Source organism: Squalius cephalus (assembly GCF_949319135.1).
Source record: "Squalius cephalus genome assembly, chromosome: 3".
Lineage (NCBI taxonomy): Eukaryota > Metazoa > Chordata > Actinopteri > Cypriniformes > Leuciscidae > Squalius > Squalius cephalus.
In genome coordinates this window covers 30,983,625-31,001,769 of record NC_137124.1, presented here as the reverse complement: position 1 = coordinate 31,001,769, position 18,145 = coordinate 30,983,625, and the positions used below count along the sequence as shown (strand labels likewise).

The 18,145-nt window shown below is 35.6% G+C and overlaps 1 protein-coding gene across 1 annotated transcript; it reads right to left on the bottom strand.

Moving 5' to 3' along the window:
• Positions 1-2,575: 2,575 nt before the first annotated feature.
• Positions 2,576-17,515, bottom strand: cdh5 (cadherin 5). The gene is made up of 12 exons (XM_079865760.1): positions 17,180-17,515; positions 13,545-13,766; positions 13,056-13,338; positions 12,635-12,748; positions 11,985-12,152; positions 11,730-11,911; positions 10,436-10,692; positions 10,165-10,301; positions 9,236-9,348; positions 9,025-9,127; positions 6,469-6,711; positions 2,576-5,376 (listed from the first exon to the last, which is right to left on the bottom strand). The coding sequence occupies exons 2-12, from the start codon at positions 13,764-13,766 to the stop codon at positions 4,892-4,894; spliced, it is 2,307 nt and encodes a 768-aa protein (XP_079721886.1). The 5' UTR covers positions 17,180-17,515; the 3' UTR covers positions 2,576-4,891.
• Between the last annotated feature and the right edge of the window lie 630 nt (positions 17,516-18,145).

Genomic DNA, 18,145 nt, shown 5'->3' with positions numbered 1-18,145 from the left:
CATGGTTATTCATTATGTTACTAATTAGAACACACCTGTTTGCATTTGAATTCATCACCATGCATTTAAGTCCCTCAGTTTCTTCAGTTTATTGTCCTGTATTGTTTGAGCATGACACACTCTTTTGTTTGTGTTTGGATTACCTGAGTTAATTCATTAACAAAAAACACTTTTACTTTGATCTTCTTTGCCTATCTTCTTTATACTTCTATAATGGTACTATAATTCCTTAGACTCAACGTTACAGGTATTGTAGTAAAAAAAAAAAAAGGAAAAAAAAATTGCATTTAGTTAGCAGTGATCACATCCATTGTACTACATTTCTTCTTGCATGGACTACTGTTCAAAAAAGTAGAGTCAGTAAATTTTTATATATTTCTTTTTTTTTTAAGAAATCACTTATGCTCACCAAGGCTGCATTTGCAAAATACAGTAAAACCAGTAATACTGTGAAACAGCCATTACTGCAGTGTAACATGATCTTTCAGAAATTGTTCTATTATGATGATTTGATGCTCAAGAAACATTTCTTATTATTAACAGTAAAAAAAACAAAAAAACAAAACAAAACAATTGTGCTGCTAAATATTTTTGTGGAAACTGTGATATATTTATTTGATGAAAGTTCAAAAGTACTATTCAAAATAGATTTTTTGTAACATTATGGATGTCTTTACTGTCACTATACTATATGTTCAATTTAACCCATCCTAGCTCAACAAATGTTAATAATTTTGTTTAAAAATGTATGCCCATAAACCACAATCCAACCAACCAAACAAACAAACAAAAACAAATAAATAGAAATCACAAAATAGTCCTGATGCTCCTTAGGTTTCATTGTATAAAATAATTTATTTTCGTACTGCATAAATAAAATGGATTGTCTGTGCTTTCAAGGTGTTCAAAATGTTGACATTGTGCTGTCCTCTTGTGTTCACGTTGTCAAACTGCACTTAGAGTGAAAGCTTTATTTCTTATTTCGAATCCTCACTTACTGTTTCAATAAAGAACTAAATGATCCATAAATGATGAAATGTGACAATGATGTGATTTGCATGTATATTCTGTATATTTCCTCCGTATCTCTGTTCATATCTGTTTGAAACTGTACAGGGCTCGGATGGGGAGTGTGTGAATATTCTCATGTGAGATTGTGATTTTGTATTAGCCCATTCTTCTATACAGGGGTGGGGCAGTGCTCTGGATTTGGGCCAAATTCTAAGCTAGGAGCCCTCTCTTCGGACGACAGCATGCCAAATATGCATATTTTACTATATCTGCTTATATTTAAGTGTGAACTTGTGAAATGGCAATAGTCATTGGCAGACGGCAGTCCATGACGTCACACAAAGATTGTACCCCCTTAGGATTGATACAGGTTATACGGAATTATGATGGGCAGTTTGCAAGTGCCCCCTGTATTTTGTTTGCCTCCCTTCCCAACTATTGCTGGATTTTGAAGGATGGATATATCCCCTGGATGGGTGCTTTTATAGACAAGTCAGTGTATGAGCTGCTCGCCCCCAGTTACATTGAGGTCTTTAAGTAGGGCATAAGCTTCCCTGTGTCTTCCTTGGGGTATAGAGCCTGGTTGATAAGTGTTATTGGGCAAATTGCAATATTTTCTTATCTTGCTTGCCTCCCTTTTCTGAATAATGTTAGGGACGTTGGCAATAATGAAGGTTGTAGCTTGGGCATTATGAGTTGGACTACATTTAAGAAAAATAAGTAGTTGTCCACTGCTTGTCTACGCTGAGGTGCTAATTACGGAGGTTTTTTTTTTTTTTTTTTTTTTTTGCACCCTGCACCCTAAGAGCTTTCTCAGGCAATATTTGAGGGATACCAGAGCATACCCGAGGCTATGTTGTGTATCCCCCCTTATAGTACTGCTCTTGGGGCTTTGGGCAGAGGTTTGTCCCGCTGCTCCGCAAAGGAGGAAGGAAGGTTGTACTAGCCATGACTTCCCTTGCTATGGAGCATAGACAAGTATGATGTCATGGACTGCCGTCTGCCAATGATTATTGCTGTGTGTTTACACATGCTTCAGACACTGGCCACGCTGATGCCATTCCCCATAGCGTCAACAACAAGATACAGCACCTCGTTCCCCTTCTCAGGGAAACGTCTGCATATTCTGAGATGATTTTTGATAAAATAAATGCTGCATTGATAAGAAAAAATACTTATTTCAGTCTTACTGACCCCAAACTCTTGCACAGATGTGTAACTACGTTACTGGATATAATACTTGTTTAGAAGACAGTACAAGAAAATGGTGATGATAAATCATATTAATTTTCCTCATTATATAGCATCATCTCTGTGTTCATTGCAAGAAAGCCCTTTGATCTGTGAACACTATGAGTGGCAGAGTCTGAAGCCTCAGGAAGTCCCAGCTGGGTGTCTCACAGATGTGTTAGGCGTGACATCACTGTGGAATTTCCGCTAATGTGCTGCTATCTGTGTGATCTGTTTGTCTGCTCGATAAACAACAGACATTATGAATTTTCACCTCAAGGCACATTCTGCTACCCAGACAACATTGGTTTAATGAGACACACACACTCTCCTATCTTTACACTTTATTGTTCAGAGGTAAAGGAGCCCTTATTTCACATTTTGTCATTAAAACATGAAGATCAAAACATGATGTTTTTCTCATTAAACTGCATTCTACAATTTCTTTTAAATGAAGGATAATGAAAGCATTTTATGGAATGTGAAGTTTATTCAAATACAAAATTGGCAGTTTTAAAAGAGAAAACAAAAAATTATATTTTAACAATAGAAACAATAGAAAAAAAGGCACATATTGTTGACCCTCTGACACATACAAAATAACCACATACTGAAATGTTTAGTCTGACTGCCCAACACTGACATCTACTGGACCTCCTCAGAAACATCTGTTTGATTAGAAAAAATGTTCATACATCACACTACACACTTTTAAACAGGCCATTATGTCAATAAGCTCTAATTCAAAACATACATACAAAGATGAAATATGATAACAAGAGGTAACAATCACACATACAGTCTACTGAAGGTCCCAACTTATTTCAGTTAAACAGTTCCAGCTTTTCTGTACATTGTTTTACTTGAGAAATATTAAACATGATTTACTTTATGAGAATGAGCAGTCTATGATTTTCACTTAAGTAATAGTATTTGCCCAGCAGTTATACAGTATATTGATTAAACATCTAATTCTACAACCAGAATGATAAAGATACATTTAGAACTATAAGATATTCCCCTAAAATAATTTAAGAAAAAGATGAAAACAGAAAAAAAAAAAAAAAAAAAAACATTCAAGAGCAGCACCTTTTGTCTTGAAGGACAATGCTTTATGACCAAGACAGTGTGATTTCTGTTGTTCTTTAGCATTTTCCTGCTCTCCTAAGTTTTCTTTCTTTATCCCTCCAAGACAAGAAAACAGGAAAATGGTTTCAATCTGTTCCTTCACTTGAAAGATAAGGGAACAGGAAGTGCATTTCCTTGTGCTCACACAGACAGGAAGTTGACATTTCAGTGATGGAGCTGGTCATTTTAAACAAGACGGTAGAACAGTACTTGGCATGTAATTCCCTACAGGAAAGTGAGAAGGTGGCTTCCACATATTGTGCCCATGGTTAATGGGGGAAATAGGTTTGTGCACAGAGGTAAATTGTTTAAGGTATAAAGACAGTTTACACATTTTTTCAATGGAAGGAGATCCTTTTGTCTATTTAGTCTTGAATGAAGGATGAACAATATTGTCAAGACACTGGCTGGCCAGTGTTGGTTTTAACAATCATCAAAGTAACATTTAGCAATTTCAGCTTTGCATTATTTTCGTTTGATGCTGTTAAATAGCCACGCTTATAATTCACAAGGTAGTACAGTTATTGAGACCACTTCTCACATTTCAACAGGCATACAACTCACTACACATTTCCTGAGACGTCTGCAATTGCCTTATTATGGTTGACCTTTGAGATTTGGGCTTTATACATAACAATCGATGTGCTGATGATTCCTGTCAAATAAACTTGGAGTAGCCTTTAATTCTTTCAAAGTACTGCTATCACCACTTCCTCTGTTGCTCCCATGGCAATACAGTAGTTTTCCTGATGAGAAGAGTCTGCTGAACAATGCTGGCTTCACAATTACTCTAACTGTGAGTCCAGAAAACACTTGTATACATAGAAAAAAAAGAAAGAGATAAACACAAACTGAAGGTTTTTACAGAATCATTGCGACTCATAACTTTCATGTTTTGGTGAATTGGATACAAATTCGTATTCATTTGTATGATCTCATTTGTAATTGCATGTTTTCATGTGGTCTATTTACCACTCTCTGACAGTTAGGTTTAGGGGTGGGTAATGTTTTCACATGAATCTTTTCATACAAATTCATACAAATTATTTATCAATTTGCCAAAAAAAGTTAAATGGTTACGCTTTTTCATGAGATTGTGTTGAGTAATACAATAGAGGCAATAAGAACACACACACAAAAAAATCCTCAAAATGGTGTGAGCAAGAAAGAACACATATATTGTGTTAACACAAATTCAAATCTGCTATAAAGATAATACAGCCTAAAAGTGAATTTGTCCAACCAATGTCCAATGCTGTTTTATAAAATACCACCTAGACAAAAAACAGTCTAAAAGACCAAGGCAAGTTATTCTACCAACATACACTTATTCTATGAAAATTACAAATACAGTAGTAGTGCTCATCATAATTTCATAACAATGCTTGAAGGAAACAAATATTGGCACTTCTTAATCACTTTCTTAAAGGGACCCTTACAAAAATTCCCTTGAAGAGAAGACAGCAGTCTCCATGTGTCTTCCTAGGACGACCACCTGATGACAACGGGCTTCAGTCTAGGATCAGTAGGAGCTATCGGTATCAGAGCCGTCTACTCCATAGAGCTGAGCCAGGGTCCTGAAACGAGGTCCCCACTCATTTAAGAAGTCATAGTCCAAATTGGATCCACTGGAGGACGAGTCCAAAGAGCTGAGGGAACCGGCCAGGGATTCAGATCCCTCATAACCATAGATGTGTAAAGTATCGTAGGGAATCCCATCACGGTCATGGTCCGCCTCATCCTTCTTCACCTCGATCATCATGGCCATGTCACCCTTACAAGCAGGAGGTTTCTTCACTATGGCATAAAGCGAAGGCCCCGCGCCAGGCCGAAAGCTGCTGTCGTGACAGGCGGAGGTCAGGATGGAGACGTCATAACCATTGGTGTCCATCTCTCCACCGCCCTCTTCGTCATATCTCACCAGCTGCTCGTGGATCTCGCCAGACGACTTGGTGACCAAAACGTCTTTCTGATAGCGCCTCCGCAACACAATGAGGATGACGATGACTAATATATGAGAAATAAACACAATATCAAAATAATCTCTTTTTTGGCTTTCTCTTTCTTTCTTTCTTTCTTTCTTTCTTTCTTTCTTTCTTTCTTTCTTTCTTTCTTTCTTTCTTTCTTTCTTTCTTTCTTTCTTTCTTTCTTTCACAAATAATAATTTTAACATCTTCCTGTTTATTTCTGTAATATAAACTCATTATAAAATTTGTATTGACAGCACAAGTAAAATAACATAAAGTGGAACCTGTGAGAATTTTTAAATAGCCGTAGTATTGAAAGTCTCTCATTATCATGGGAGTACATGAACCTCAACAATTCTCGTCTATCTCATGGTGTGAGTGCAGATCAGTGGATTGTCTTTTAATTGTCATCACTCCTCTCTTGTTTGACACAAGAAAAGGTGTACAGACGCAAGCAAAATGTCTTCATCTCACACTCAGAAAAAAAGTACAAAATCTGAAAGTACACTTTACATTTACATGTATGCATTTAGCAGACATTTTTATCCAAAGTGACTTACAACAAAGGAATAATATGTGTCTGTACTAATATGCACCTTTTATAGTTAAATAATGTACAAAAGTGTAACTTTTAAAAAAGGTACCACTCCAGTGACTTCTTTTGTACCTTTATTTCTGAGAGTGCACAACATCTCATCACATACAGTGAACTAACCAACAATGACAATGACAGAGAATATGGAGCTAAGTGCCTCTCTTACATGCTCTTATTTAGACTGTTCGGTCTCTGGGTTATTTATACAATCGCACCACTTAAAGGATCCAAAGATTGTGAATTAAATAAACACCGTCTTCACTTGGGAAATTACAGAGAAAAGCCTTTCCTCAAAGACAGGATTTAAAATGTTTGCATGTATTATTAATATGATAACTCTCATGTCATGTCATGAATCCTTCATAACCTGTTTTGCTGGGCCTAATTAAATGATGCTTTTGGTTTTTAAAAATGTGTTTCCTTTTTTTTTGCCTTAAAAAACACCAAAGAATAAAGAATGTGTCATTGGCCTTGCAAGGATATCTTTGCAACAGAAAGAAGAAAAGCAAATGAGATAAGAGATGTCTGTAAACATACCCAGGATGGTGACGATGCAGAGAAGAATGGCTAAGAGGGCGCTGACGCTCATTCCGGCCTGGGCGTAGGCCATACAGTACTCTATCCGTCGTCCCGGCTGACATTTGCACACTTTAATCGGGAGTGGGTTAATGCTCTTCTTTTCTGGTGTACCTCCATCAGCGATTTCGATTTCGAGCACATGTTCCACTGAGTGCTCTGTACTGAAACCTCCTTGCTTCAGCACAATGCTCGAAGTGTTGTCTACAATGAATATTAATAATTGAAGAGATGCAGTTATTAATTTTGCTCTTATTCAAGGGAAATGTCTGACTATGTTTGCCACAGGTGCAAAGCTAACAATTTTCATCAGCAGTGCTATTGTTGTCATTGAACTCTGCTTTTGTTTTCTGTTGATGCTTTGAGGGAAATGTTGCTGAGATTCTTGTGACAATTCAATGCATCCAGGCCTAAGAATATCCCATTTCACACAATACTAGGAAGTAAATCTTCACTTTGGCATTCATGTGGCATGAAATGCTCCAGCACATTTTGAGGAAAGCCAGTTGCAGTTAGCCTGGGTTCCCTCATGCTGCCTTGCGTGCATCGCGATTTTATTCACGCTGCTAGGCAGCCTGGATTCCATGGACCAGATTTTCGCCTCAGCGAGGGGACCAATCACAGAACGGGGAGGGAACAGCAAGACGATGATGACGTCTATGCGACACACCGAAGCAGTTTGTTATCTACGGATCCAACATGGCAGCAGATGCGAAGTTACCTTTCGATGCAGCCTTAGATAGTGTTTTAAGTAGTTTAGAACGCAAGTTTATTTGGAAAAAAAATCTCTGACCCATCGTCTTCTTCCTCGTCGAATTTCTGTCGCTCTACATACGTCATCTGGTATTGAAACGATTGGCTATGAGCTACGTACAGGCGCATTTGATAGACATTCGTAGCGCCCAATAAACGGCTCTGGGCATTCGTAAACCACGTCTCAAATACGAGAAAATGAACGTGGTTCCCAGACCACGTCTCAATGAGAAAGAGGCCTGACGTTAGCCAGGCTAAGTTGTAGTTGTAAAAAGAAACATTCTTTTGTCACTGAATACATGGCTAGGAATAAAATAAATTATTTTATAGATGACATTAATAAATCATTTAAAACATGTACACTACTGTTCAAAAGTTTGGCATCGGTAAGATTTTTCAACCCGATCGCACTGCAATTAGATTTTTTAAATCGTACATATTTTTTACGAGTTGCCCAATTTGTGTGAATCTGTACCCTGATCCCGCCCCTAAACCTACCCATCACTGGGGTTTACACAAATCGTACGAATTAGCCACCTTTTACTCACTCGTACGAATTCGTACGAATTGGTCGCGAGACAGCGTTGGATGTTTGGTAACGCTTTATTTCGAAGGTCCACTTTAGACATTCTACTATTTTGCAACTACATGTCAACTACCAGTCATTAGAGTATTAGTAGACTGTCTGCTTAATATATGCTAACACTTTACACTCTCAGAATAAAAGGTACAAAAGCTGTCACTGTGGCAGTACCTTTTCAAAAGGTACACCTTTGTACCTAAAGAGTGCATATAAGTCCCTCAAAGGTACATATTGGTACCAAACGTGTACATATTAGTGCCTAAATGGTACATATTAGAACCCTTTTGAAGGGTACTGTCCCAGTGACAGCTTTTGTACCTTTTTTTCTGAGAGTCTATTGTGATGGTCCTCTAAAAGATATTCTACTGACTTTGCAACTACTTATTCTACCAAACTTTACTTAATAGTCTACTAGCAGTTTACTAGTCTACTAATACTCTGAGAGTTAGTTGACCTGTAGTTGCAAAGTTATACAGTTAGTAGAATGTCTGAAGTGTAACCAGATTTTTTTAATGGTTTTTTTTTTTTAAATGAACTGTTAATGAACTGTTTTCTATTTTAATATATTTTAAAATGTAATTTATTCCTGTGATGACAAAGCAGAATTTTCTGTATTCAGTCAGTGTCTCTTCAGTCGGTGATCCTTTAAAAATCATTTAAATATGCTGATATGCAATTTTTATTAAAAAGAAAACTCCAAGACATATTTATTAGTTCCAGTCAAGGCACCTTAACAACCTACTTTCTGCCAGTTTAAAATTAGTAATCTGTCATTTTAGTTCATTACACAGCTGCAAGGAAAGAAACCAGTGTTCTGAAAATGTTCCTCAGTCTGGCACATTTAGAACATGGAGTGTCAGATCATAGATTTATTGTGCAGGGCTGCTGCTTTTAGAAAGCTTGTACCTAATGCATTTTAGAGTACTTTGGTGGGTTTATTTCTATTCTTTTTATGCCTGATGACACTATGATCAGCAGTTAGTTTGCTTTGGAGTAGTTCAGGAACTAAGGATAAAACAATCTTGATGTCCATCATGAAGAAAAAGTATACCTGCACTAGAAACACCCTTTTTAAACTCAATGTTACAAACATTATCCTATAGTTATAATGGTAGAACAATTGATTGAAGATGATTAGCACTACTATATGGATCAATTTTAGTTAACATAATTTTTCTTACCTTGGTTATCATGAAGGGAAAAGTTTGAGCTCTTTTTTGTCAGGGTGAAGCGGAACCTGCCTGAATTTTCATCCTTGTCGTAGGCACCAATAGTCCCAATGATCTGCAAATGGGTAATAAATTAAGGATTATGGAAATAGATAGGCCTATCTAAAGGAAAGTCATTATAAATTGAATTAATAATGTGAAATGTATTTAGGTAATTCCTTACTGTTCCAGGTTTATCACTCTCACAAACATACACGTAGCTCCCATTAGTTAGTTCTGGTTCATTGTCGTTAATGTCAAGAACCTTTAGATTAACCATTGCATAGGACTTTAGGCCTGAGAAATCAGAGAAGAAAAACAAAACAATCATTTTTTTTTTAATTATTGTCTGTGATGATGATAATGATGATGATGATGATGATGATGATGAGATGCCTATTTTATTTAATCTTGTCAAACCTATTATTAACTACGAACTCCATCAAAAGTTCATACAGTATATTACTGGTGCTTGTCTAGTTTTTTGTTTGTTTGTTAATTCTTCTTTTATAAAAACAATTTAACTACCATTTTTTTCTATACATTTTTATTAAACCAAAGTACTAACCAAAGTTGCAAACAACAACAACGACAATAATTAGCACAGCAAAACAAAACAGTATCCAGAAGTCACATTTTGTTGGATTTCTTGAAACAAATCCTTGATTAGATAATTTAGCCAGAGCTAATTCAGTGACCTTGTGATCCCCCCAGTATTTTATTAACACTGAAATCACAATAGTCCGAGATAGTTTATATTTTGGAAACACAAATACTAAATGTCTGGACACACTTATATGAATTATGTAAATATTATGTTCATTGAAAGGCTTACACAAATATTCTTAAATTATTATTACAAACATAAATTGTGCTTATGCATGAATTAAACATTTCATTTAATAATAATAATAATAATAATAATAATATAAAAAGTGCAACTTATTTCTTGAAAAAAATTATTCCCATACTGGCATTTGCGTTATGTGCCTTCACTGCTTTTCTAAAACGTGGAAAAGAAAAGATTAAAAATAAATAAATAAATGAAGATGTGTGCAGACTTTTGATTGGTAGTGTAAATGGGTAAGTTGTGAAAGCTTGTTTATATCCTACCATTTGGTTTATCCTCGTGTGCTGTAACCTGGAATGTGTATGAGGATTCTTTCTCTCTGTCCAGTTGCCACTTCAAAGACAGATGTCCTTGTACAGGATCCACAGCTACAGGACAGTTTTGGTCTTCAATAGAGTACCTAAAGGGATCATTAGATTAAATGTCAGTCTTATTTCCATCTGTTAACTCTATAACCTTTATGACTGTACAGCAGAACACAGAAAGCCTTTCATCTTTTTTGATACATGAATAAAAATACAGTTCAGTTTATACCGTATTTTGAAACCGGTACTATCTGGATCCCTTGCTGAAACAGCTCCAATGCGCGGGTTCTTGAAGGGGCCCTCGTAGATGCTGAACGTGTATTCAGTTTGGCTGAAAACAGGTGGTTCGTCGACATCAATTACATTGATGAAAACTTCGGCTCTCTTCAGCAGGTTTGGTCCTTGGTTATCTGCTTTTGTAGACACTGTGTGCTCGTCCACGTTTACACTAAAAGTGTACATCTTTACTTTTTCATAGTCAAGAGGCTGTAAGTGATTGGAAAGAAAAATGAGCAAAATATCAATAAAGGCACAAGAGCTTAAATTTCAACTTTGATTCAACTCATATCCTCTTCCCTCTGTCATCAGTAACAAATTAGTTTAATGTTTCAAGTAATGACTTAAAACCAGTTTATATTGCTCTAATGCTTTGCCAAGAAAGCTTCTCTTCAAAACTGGAAAACACAACAATTACATGTATTAAACGTCAATCACTGGTTAAATTTACTATAGAACACATGGCAATGGAAAAAGCTTTTATAGCTTCTTTAGCAAGAAAGAGCACTGGAGTCTATTTGGAAACGTGGTGCCCCTTTAGAATGATTTTTTTTCTTTTTTTTTGGGGGGGGGGGGGGGGGGGGGTTACTCCTGATAGTTACTTTTGCGAAAACCCTGTTCAGACATATGCCTCCATCTTTGTTACTTTACATTCTTATATAATAGGACATGCTGGAAATGTGATAACATTCTTTTTTTAAATTATTATTAAACTGAAGTACATCATTAATCTGCAGGCATGTTCAGAATTACAATGCACCAGTCATACAGTAGAACTCATAAATTGATTATTTTTAATATTTGGGTATTAATTATTATTTATTTCAGGTATTATTATTTTTGGATCTGTAAAATGCAGATTAAGGTAGTATGTTTTTCACGTTGTATTGCTGTAAAATACTTTGTGCTAGACTGTGTTTTTGAGTAATAAGGAAAAAAAAACCAAGTAATAAAAACTCAGTGAGTGTTTTAGCGCAATTTTATCACGTCATGGGATTCACAACACTAAGAGATAGTAAATCTTTTCCTGGATTTTTTTTGTGCGTTCCCGAGATTAGACCTTCCTTAACATAATGCCGAAAACCCGAAGTCTCTAGGTGGTCTGGTTGAGGAGTAGATAGAAGTGCAAGATTGGTGCGCACAGACAGAACAGAAATCATGAGTTAACAATCGCAATTTTGTCCGGTGGAAAATTGCGCTAAAAACAAGTTGGTCAATAACCAAGTATTAAAGCTTGAAATACTTACCACTTTGAGGCTAAGAATTCCATCTCTCTCATTATTTCGTTTGATGCCAAACATTTCACCATATCGCTGTTGTATAGTAAAAGTTGGATCTTTGTTTTGTGTCTCATCTTTGTCCTCGACCTCTAATGTGCCAATTATAAATCCGATTTCGCTGTCTTCTTTCACATTAAAATGGTATTTTCCTGCAGGAAAAAATTACGTTCTGTTGGCACTAACTCAACAAAATATTCAGTTACAGTTTTTAAGTTGACTTACCTGTCTTGAAGGTGGCAATGTTGTCATTTATGTCAGTAATGTTGATGGTCACAATGGTAGTAGCAGAATACCCATTCATATTTCCTGGTATATCTTTGGCATGTATAGCAATTAGGTACTGACTCTGTTTCTCACGGTCCAGGTCACTTTTCAATGTAATGATTTTACCTAAAAAAAAACAACAACAAAAAAAAATTATAATGTTACAAAAAGATTTCTATTTCATAATATTTCATAAACTTAGTAAATGCTGTTGCTTTTGAACTTTCTGTACATCAAAAAATACTGGATTTTTTTTTATACTAGTTTCCACTAAAACATCAACCAGGAAAACACTGATACTAACAAAACATTCTTGAGCAGCAAATCAGCATATTAGAATGATTTCGTAAGGATCATGTGACACTGAAGACTGGAGTAATGATGTGGAAAATTTCCTGAATGCCCTCATAGGAATAAGTAAAATAAAAATAAATAAATTGTAAACAGTTTAAATTGTAAAAATATTTCACAATATTACTATTTTTAATTTATTTTTCATCAAATAAATGTAGCCCTGATGAGCATAAAATACTTAATTTAAAAACGCTACAAAAACCTGCTGACCCCAATCTTTTGAATGCTAGAGTGTGTATATACTGTAAATATACCTTCATTGTTGATGTTGAAGATGTCTGTCCCATTTAGCAGTCTGTACTCAAGCTTTCCATTTGGAGTGGTGGGATCATCAGCATCAGTCGCATTTACTGTCATTACTATCGATCCTACAAACATAATGTAAACATAAACACAAAAATAAAAATCATAGTAGTTACTTTTTCTTAGTGTAACTTAATAGATAAATGTGAGAAGTGTACTTATTTTTATATCTTGCATAAAATAAAATAATGCTGTTATTTTGTATTGTTTTAGAGTATTTCAACATCCACATTTCATAAATCCACGATTTCAAGCTCAAGTTATACCACATCATCTGTCTTTCTTTATATTGGTGAATGTGGTTTTGTGGTCCAGGGTCACATACTGGCCACCATGAAAAAAAAAGAAGAAGAACGTATGATACTCTGTTACCTGCTATAGAGGACTCGCTGATAGATCCAGAGAGGTCAGGTGGAAAAACAGGTATATTGTCATTAATATCCAGGACCACTATAACAAACTTTACATCACTGTCCACCAGCTTCCTGTTTTTAATGTTGATTATTGAAGCTGAGAGCATGTAGGTACTTTTCTTCTCCCGGTCCAGCATTGCATTGACAAAGATATCCCCATTGTCATTTACAGAAAAAATGTCATTAGCACCTTCTCCAGAGAGATTATATCTTGTGTCCACAGAGAAAAGTGTATTATCTAGCTAAAAAGAGAAAGAAAGGGAAAAGAGGGATATAAAAAAGAAAGCTTAATGTCAAACAAAGATGATAAAGATTCTGTTCATTAGGCCTTTTTTTAAACTATATATAGTAACACCTCAGAAGACACTTCAATAACCTTTGAAGTAAATTTGAAAAAGTAGTCGATTAGCATCATATTCAAACTAGCACTATGGTTGAGAACCTTTACCTTTCCAATTTTTTGATTTTGTTTCAAAGGTGTTTCCTCATGCACATAAAGTTTATCCCATCTCCAACTTCTCTTATGTCTTTGGAGTACTGTGCTCGGCATGGAGGGTGTTTTCAGAGCTTGCTGGACATCAGCTCCCATGCTGAGTGTACATAACACGACCATGATACCTGCCCAGCATCCAGGCTCAGTCATCTGCCTCCAGGCAGACAGTTTCATCATCTGTGGACCATATGAATGGAACAACAAAACATACATATATACATTAATTCATGTCTTTCAAACATGGTTACTTTAGCCGCAAAAGCCTATGTGTTTAATATTGCAAAGAAAGAAAGAAAGAAAGAAAGAAAGAAAGAAAGAAAGAAAGTCCTTAATTATTATACTAACATTTTAAATTAATCAATTGATACAATGCAATTATTGTGTACTAACACGTTTTTACATTGTACTTAAATGTAAAAAAAACCCTGCATGTAACCACAACTGTAATTAATTTATGTAATACACATCAATGTTGACTCTTCCCTTACACATTAACCCACCCTTAAACCTACACACACTGTAAAAAAAAGTTGCTGCCTTAATTTTTTTTTTTAAGTACAATCAACTTGGATGTTTAAAGGGGTGGTATAATGCCCTTTTCACAAGATGTAAAATAAGTCTTTGATGTCCCCAGAGTGTGTATGTGAAGTTTTAGCTCAAAATACCCCACATATATTTTATATAGCATGTTAAAGTTGTCAATTTTTGAGGGTGAGCAAAAACGCACCGTTTTGTGTCTGTTCCTTTAAATGCAAATGAGCTGCTGCTCCCGGCACAGAGGGCGGAGCTTCAACAACTTGTTGAAGTAAACTAAACTGAAGTAAACTAACTAAAGTTAAAAAAGTGAAATCATAATCAACCACTTATTTCAACTTAAATGACATTAAACTGACTTTTAAAAAATGTTAACTTATTTTGATGTTGTCATAACTTCCCTCCCTAACCTAAGCAGTATCACACCTCAATAGCAGCAAGTGTTTTTGGGTAAACACAATATAAGTACATTGTACCTAACAACTTTTTTGATGTTAAAGACATCTAATATAAAGTGTGACTGAAAGAAAGAAAGAAAGAAATCCATTGTTATCTCCGACTATAAAATCCCTTCATTAAATTGTCTGTCTCATTAGGATTCCTCCTGTCGCACAATCTTTCGACTGCATGCTTTTAAATCATGGGAAACTGCACACTCTGTGTGACACTGTAAAAGCCTATACTAATACATTATCCAGACTACTATGTGCCTGAAAAATTCAGAGGATATTCCAATCCCAGATAACACGCTTTAGCTTGATGGACCATTCTTATGTTAGACTCATTTAGATGATTATATTAAGATGAGGTGGATTATGCTTCTTAAGTGTTCCCAAATTGCTAAATCTTTGCTTGAGGGTTTTGCTTGAGACTCTTCCACTCAAAATGATTACTTTCACATAAGGTATAAAATGCCATCACTTCATAACAACGGGTTCAGAAATGTATGGGCATTGCATAAGAAATGTACTACACTTTGAGTTCATTCCTACTCAGATGTTCCTGTTTATTCATGTTTATTCATGTCTGATTTAAAAAAAAAAAAAAAACATGTCACATGATCCTTACAAAATCATTCTAATATGCTGATTTGCTACTCAAGAAACATTTATTGTCATTATCAAGGTTTAAAGGACAAAAGGGAAATGCTGTTCACTATCCACTATTTTGCTAAGCTATAAGATTCAAAACAGTTATTATGCTTAAATAACTTAATAAATAACTTATTTTCTGCAAATGTACATGTCAAAATGCCAATGTCCCAGTACAATACACTCAACGGTTCAATGGGATTCTATAGGATTCTTGACTCAGTTTTGAAGAACTTTTTATGCCAAAAATGTATAAATGAAATAAAGTATAAATGGAGTAAAAAATACTTTTGTGTTTAATGGGTAATTTCAGATAAAAAAACAAAACAAAAACAAGTAAAAACAATAGTTAATTAAAACTTTTAAGAGTATACTTTTATTGTATAAGCAGTGTTCCATAAGTGCTAATATTTGATGTAACATATCACTGGATGTAACAGCACACTTGTCTGTGTTTGCTAAACTAAATTCCAAATGCTGATTCTTCTTTGGCTTCTTTCTGTTGGTTTCACTGGCACAAAATATTGTACAAGCCATATTGTTTTCTAAATGTTGGTAACTCTATTTTAACTTCTTGTCATAAACTTTTGACGGGCTTGTGTCTATGGCTCATATTCAGTAAGAAGCACTTCTGGTTGTGTTATATTGTGCAATATTAAAAACAACAGCCTTACTGCAGTTTAGTTCTAACACTCTCTCGTCCTTCATTTCTATTACATTTTTGCATAGGAAACAGAATAGATAATTTCCAATCAAACAAGTCTGAAGTTAACCATCACATATTTTTCTTCTTATTCCCACCCACCTCTTTCAGCATATATATATATAATATATATATATATAATATATATATATATATATATATATATATATATATATATATATATATATATATATATATATATATATATATATATATATATATATATATATATATATATTATTTAATGCAGTGCTATCAACAGCTTTCTAGCTGAGACTCATTATAGTCTCATTACATTGACACTGAAGCGGTTAATACAAAAATTGTTCTCATCATTTGGCATTACTAAAAAGAACACCATTTCCAAAGCAATTGTTGTTTAAACCAGTCATTTGAAAGTCTTTCTGTGTATGTGTGTGTGTGTGTGTGTGTGTGTGTGTGTGTGTGTGGGCTTTAGATTAAAATAGGTTTAATCATGGAGCAGCTTCCAGCAATCTGCAGTCTGCCTACTCTCTCCTCTAGGAAATTCAGCCTGATATACATCAACTCTCCCTCCATTATATCCCATATCTTCCATGTCACAAGTTCCAGAGACCTTTTAAAGGTGTCACTGTCTGAAGTGTGTGCATTGCACCTGTTCCCACCTCTGACTCATCTGGTACACCTCTCTTCATTTACAAGTATATGCATAGCATCAAGCATGTTTTATATTATTTATAGACTGAACTGTGGTGTTTTACATGACCTTTAATAATTTGTATCATCGGCTTTCATTGTCTGATGTGATAGAACTGATTTCTGCATCTCTTAAAACATTATTCCTACAGGGGCATATGGGATGAGACATTAAGAATAACCTGTAACTGATGTGCTGTTTCAAGAAAAAGAAGGACAGATGGTGTAAGGATTTATTATTGTTTCTCTGTCCCTAAGTAAAATGTTGCAGCCAGTTCAACGTCTTCCCATGGGTAATCAGTGTTCCTTGGGAATTTCCTTCCTATTAGTCCAGGAAGCATCATTCAAATCAGAGTTTTTTTTTTTTTTTTTTTTTTTTTTTTTTGTAAAGATACATTTTAAAAATATGACTTAATATAATTTAAAGTAAATCACACACATACAGTATATATTATACAGTCATTAAAAGATGTAAAAATTTCGAATGAACTTCATGGCTTTGACTTGAAATATATCATTAGAAAGACAAATATATGCATAATATATATAGTCCTATATATAACATATACATAAAAAAAATCACCTACCAGAGTCTTGGTCCCTTCAACAGTCGTTCTTGATTTGAAAATCCCTTTTTATTTTACAGTCGAGTTATATCCTCCTCAATTTCAGGTCAGCGGTGTCTGTTTCCAGCTGCATGTGAACCTGTCTGAGCTCCAACAGAGCTGCTCACTGGACAATCAGGCCACTCCAGTGGCAAAAGTGATCAGCCCAGCCCAGCCGTTCCTCTGGCCGCTTCCTGTTATTGTCCCAGCCTCTTTAGTCCAGCTCCAAACCCCTCTCTGGAAAATCAGATAACATTCGCAGCCCCCTGACCACCAGTAGCTCTGTGAGGCAAGTGGCGCATTACACCACTGAAGGAGGGAGAGAGAGAAAGAGAGAGAGCAAAAGAGACGGGGAGCGAGTGCAGAGAGAGAGACTGAGGGGGTCGGAGGTGGGAGATCATTAAGTTCCAGCTCGCTCCCTGAGAGGAAAGCAAAAGTGATTTATTATTCAAACCTATAGAATAAAGAGCACGATAAACAGGTTAACGGAGTTATAGTAATCTCCTGGGAGATTTTCCTCAGAGTGGTATTAATTTTTTCAGAGGCTGTGACTGTCATATCTGAATCTGTGATCTTGTCTAAACGAGTAAGTGAGAAAGGGGCGGAGGGCTGGGGGACTGCGGGGTCTACTCGTGCGTTCAGAGGAGGGTAGAGTTTAGGGACTGGGACGTGCTTCGGATGTATGTATCTGTCAGAAGTGCTTAGCGTCGTGCCATTGATCTAAGTGGAGAGAGTCAGTTTAGTAGGATTAGTTGCAAGGAATGGCCGAGCCGTTTTGACAGAGGACCAAAGATAAATACCCCTGGGTTCTTAGACAGAGAGGCAATTGCTGAAGTGCAGCCCTGCTTGACATTTGCTTTTGTTTGTTTGTCTGCTCCTTGGCTTTTGTGAGGATATTCTTATTTCTTCGAATATGTCTATTGGCCTTCACTTTGGAAGACATGGCTG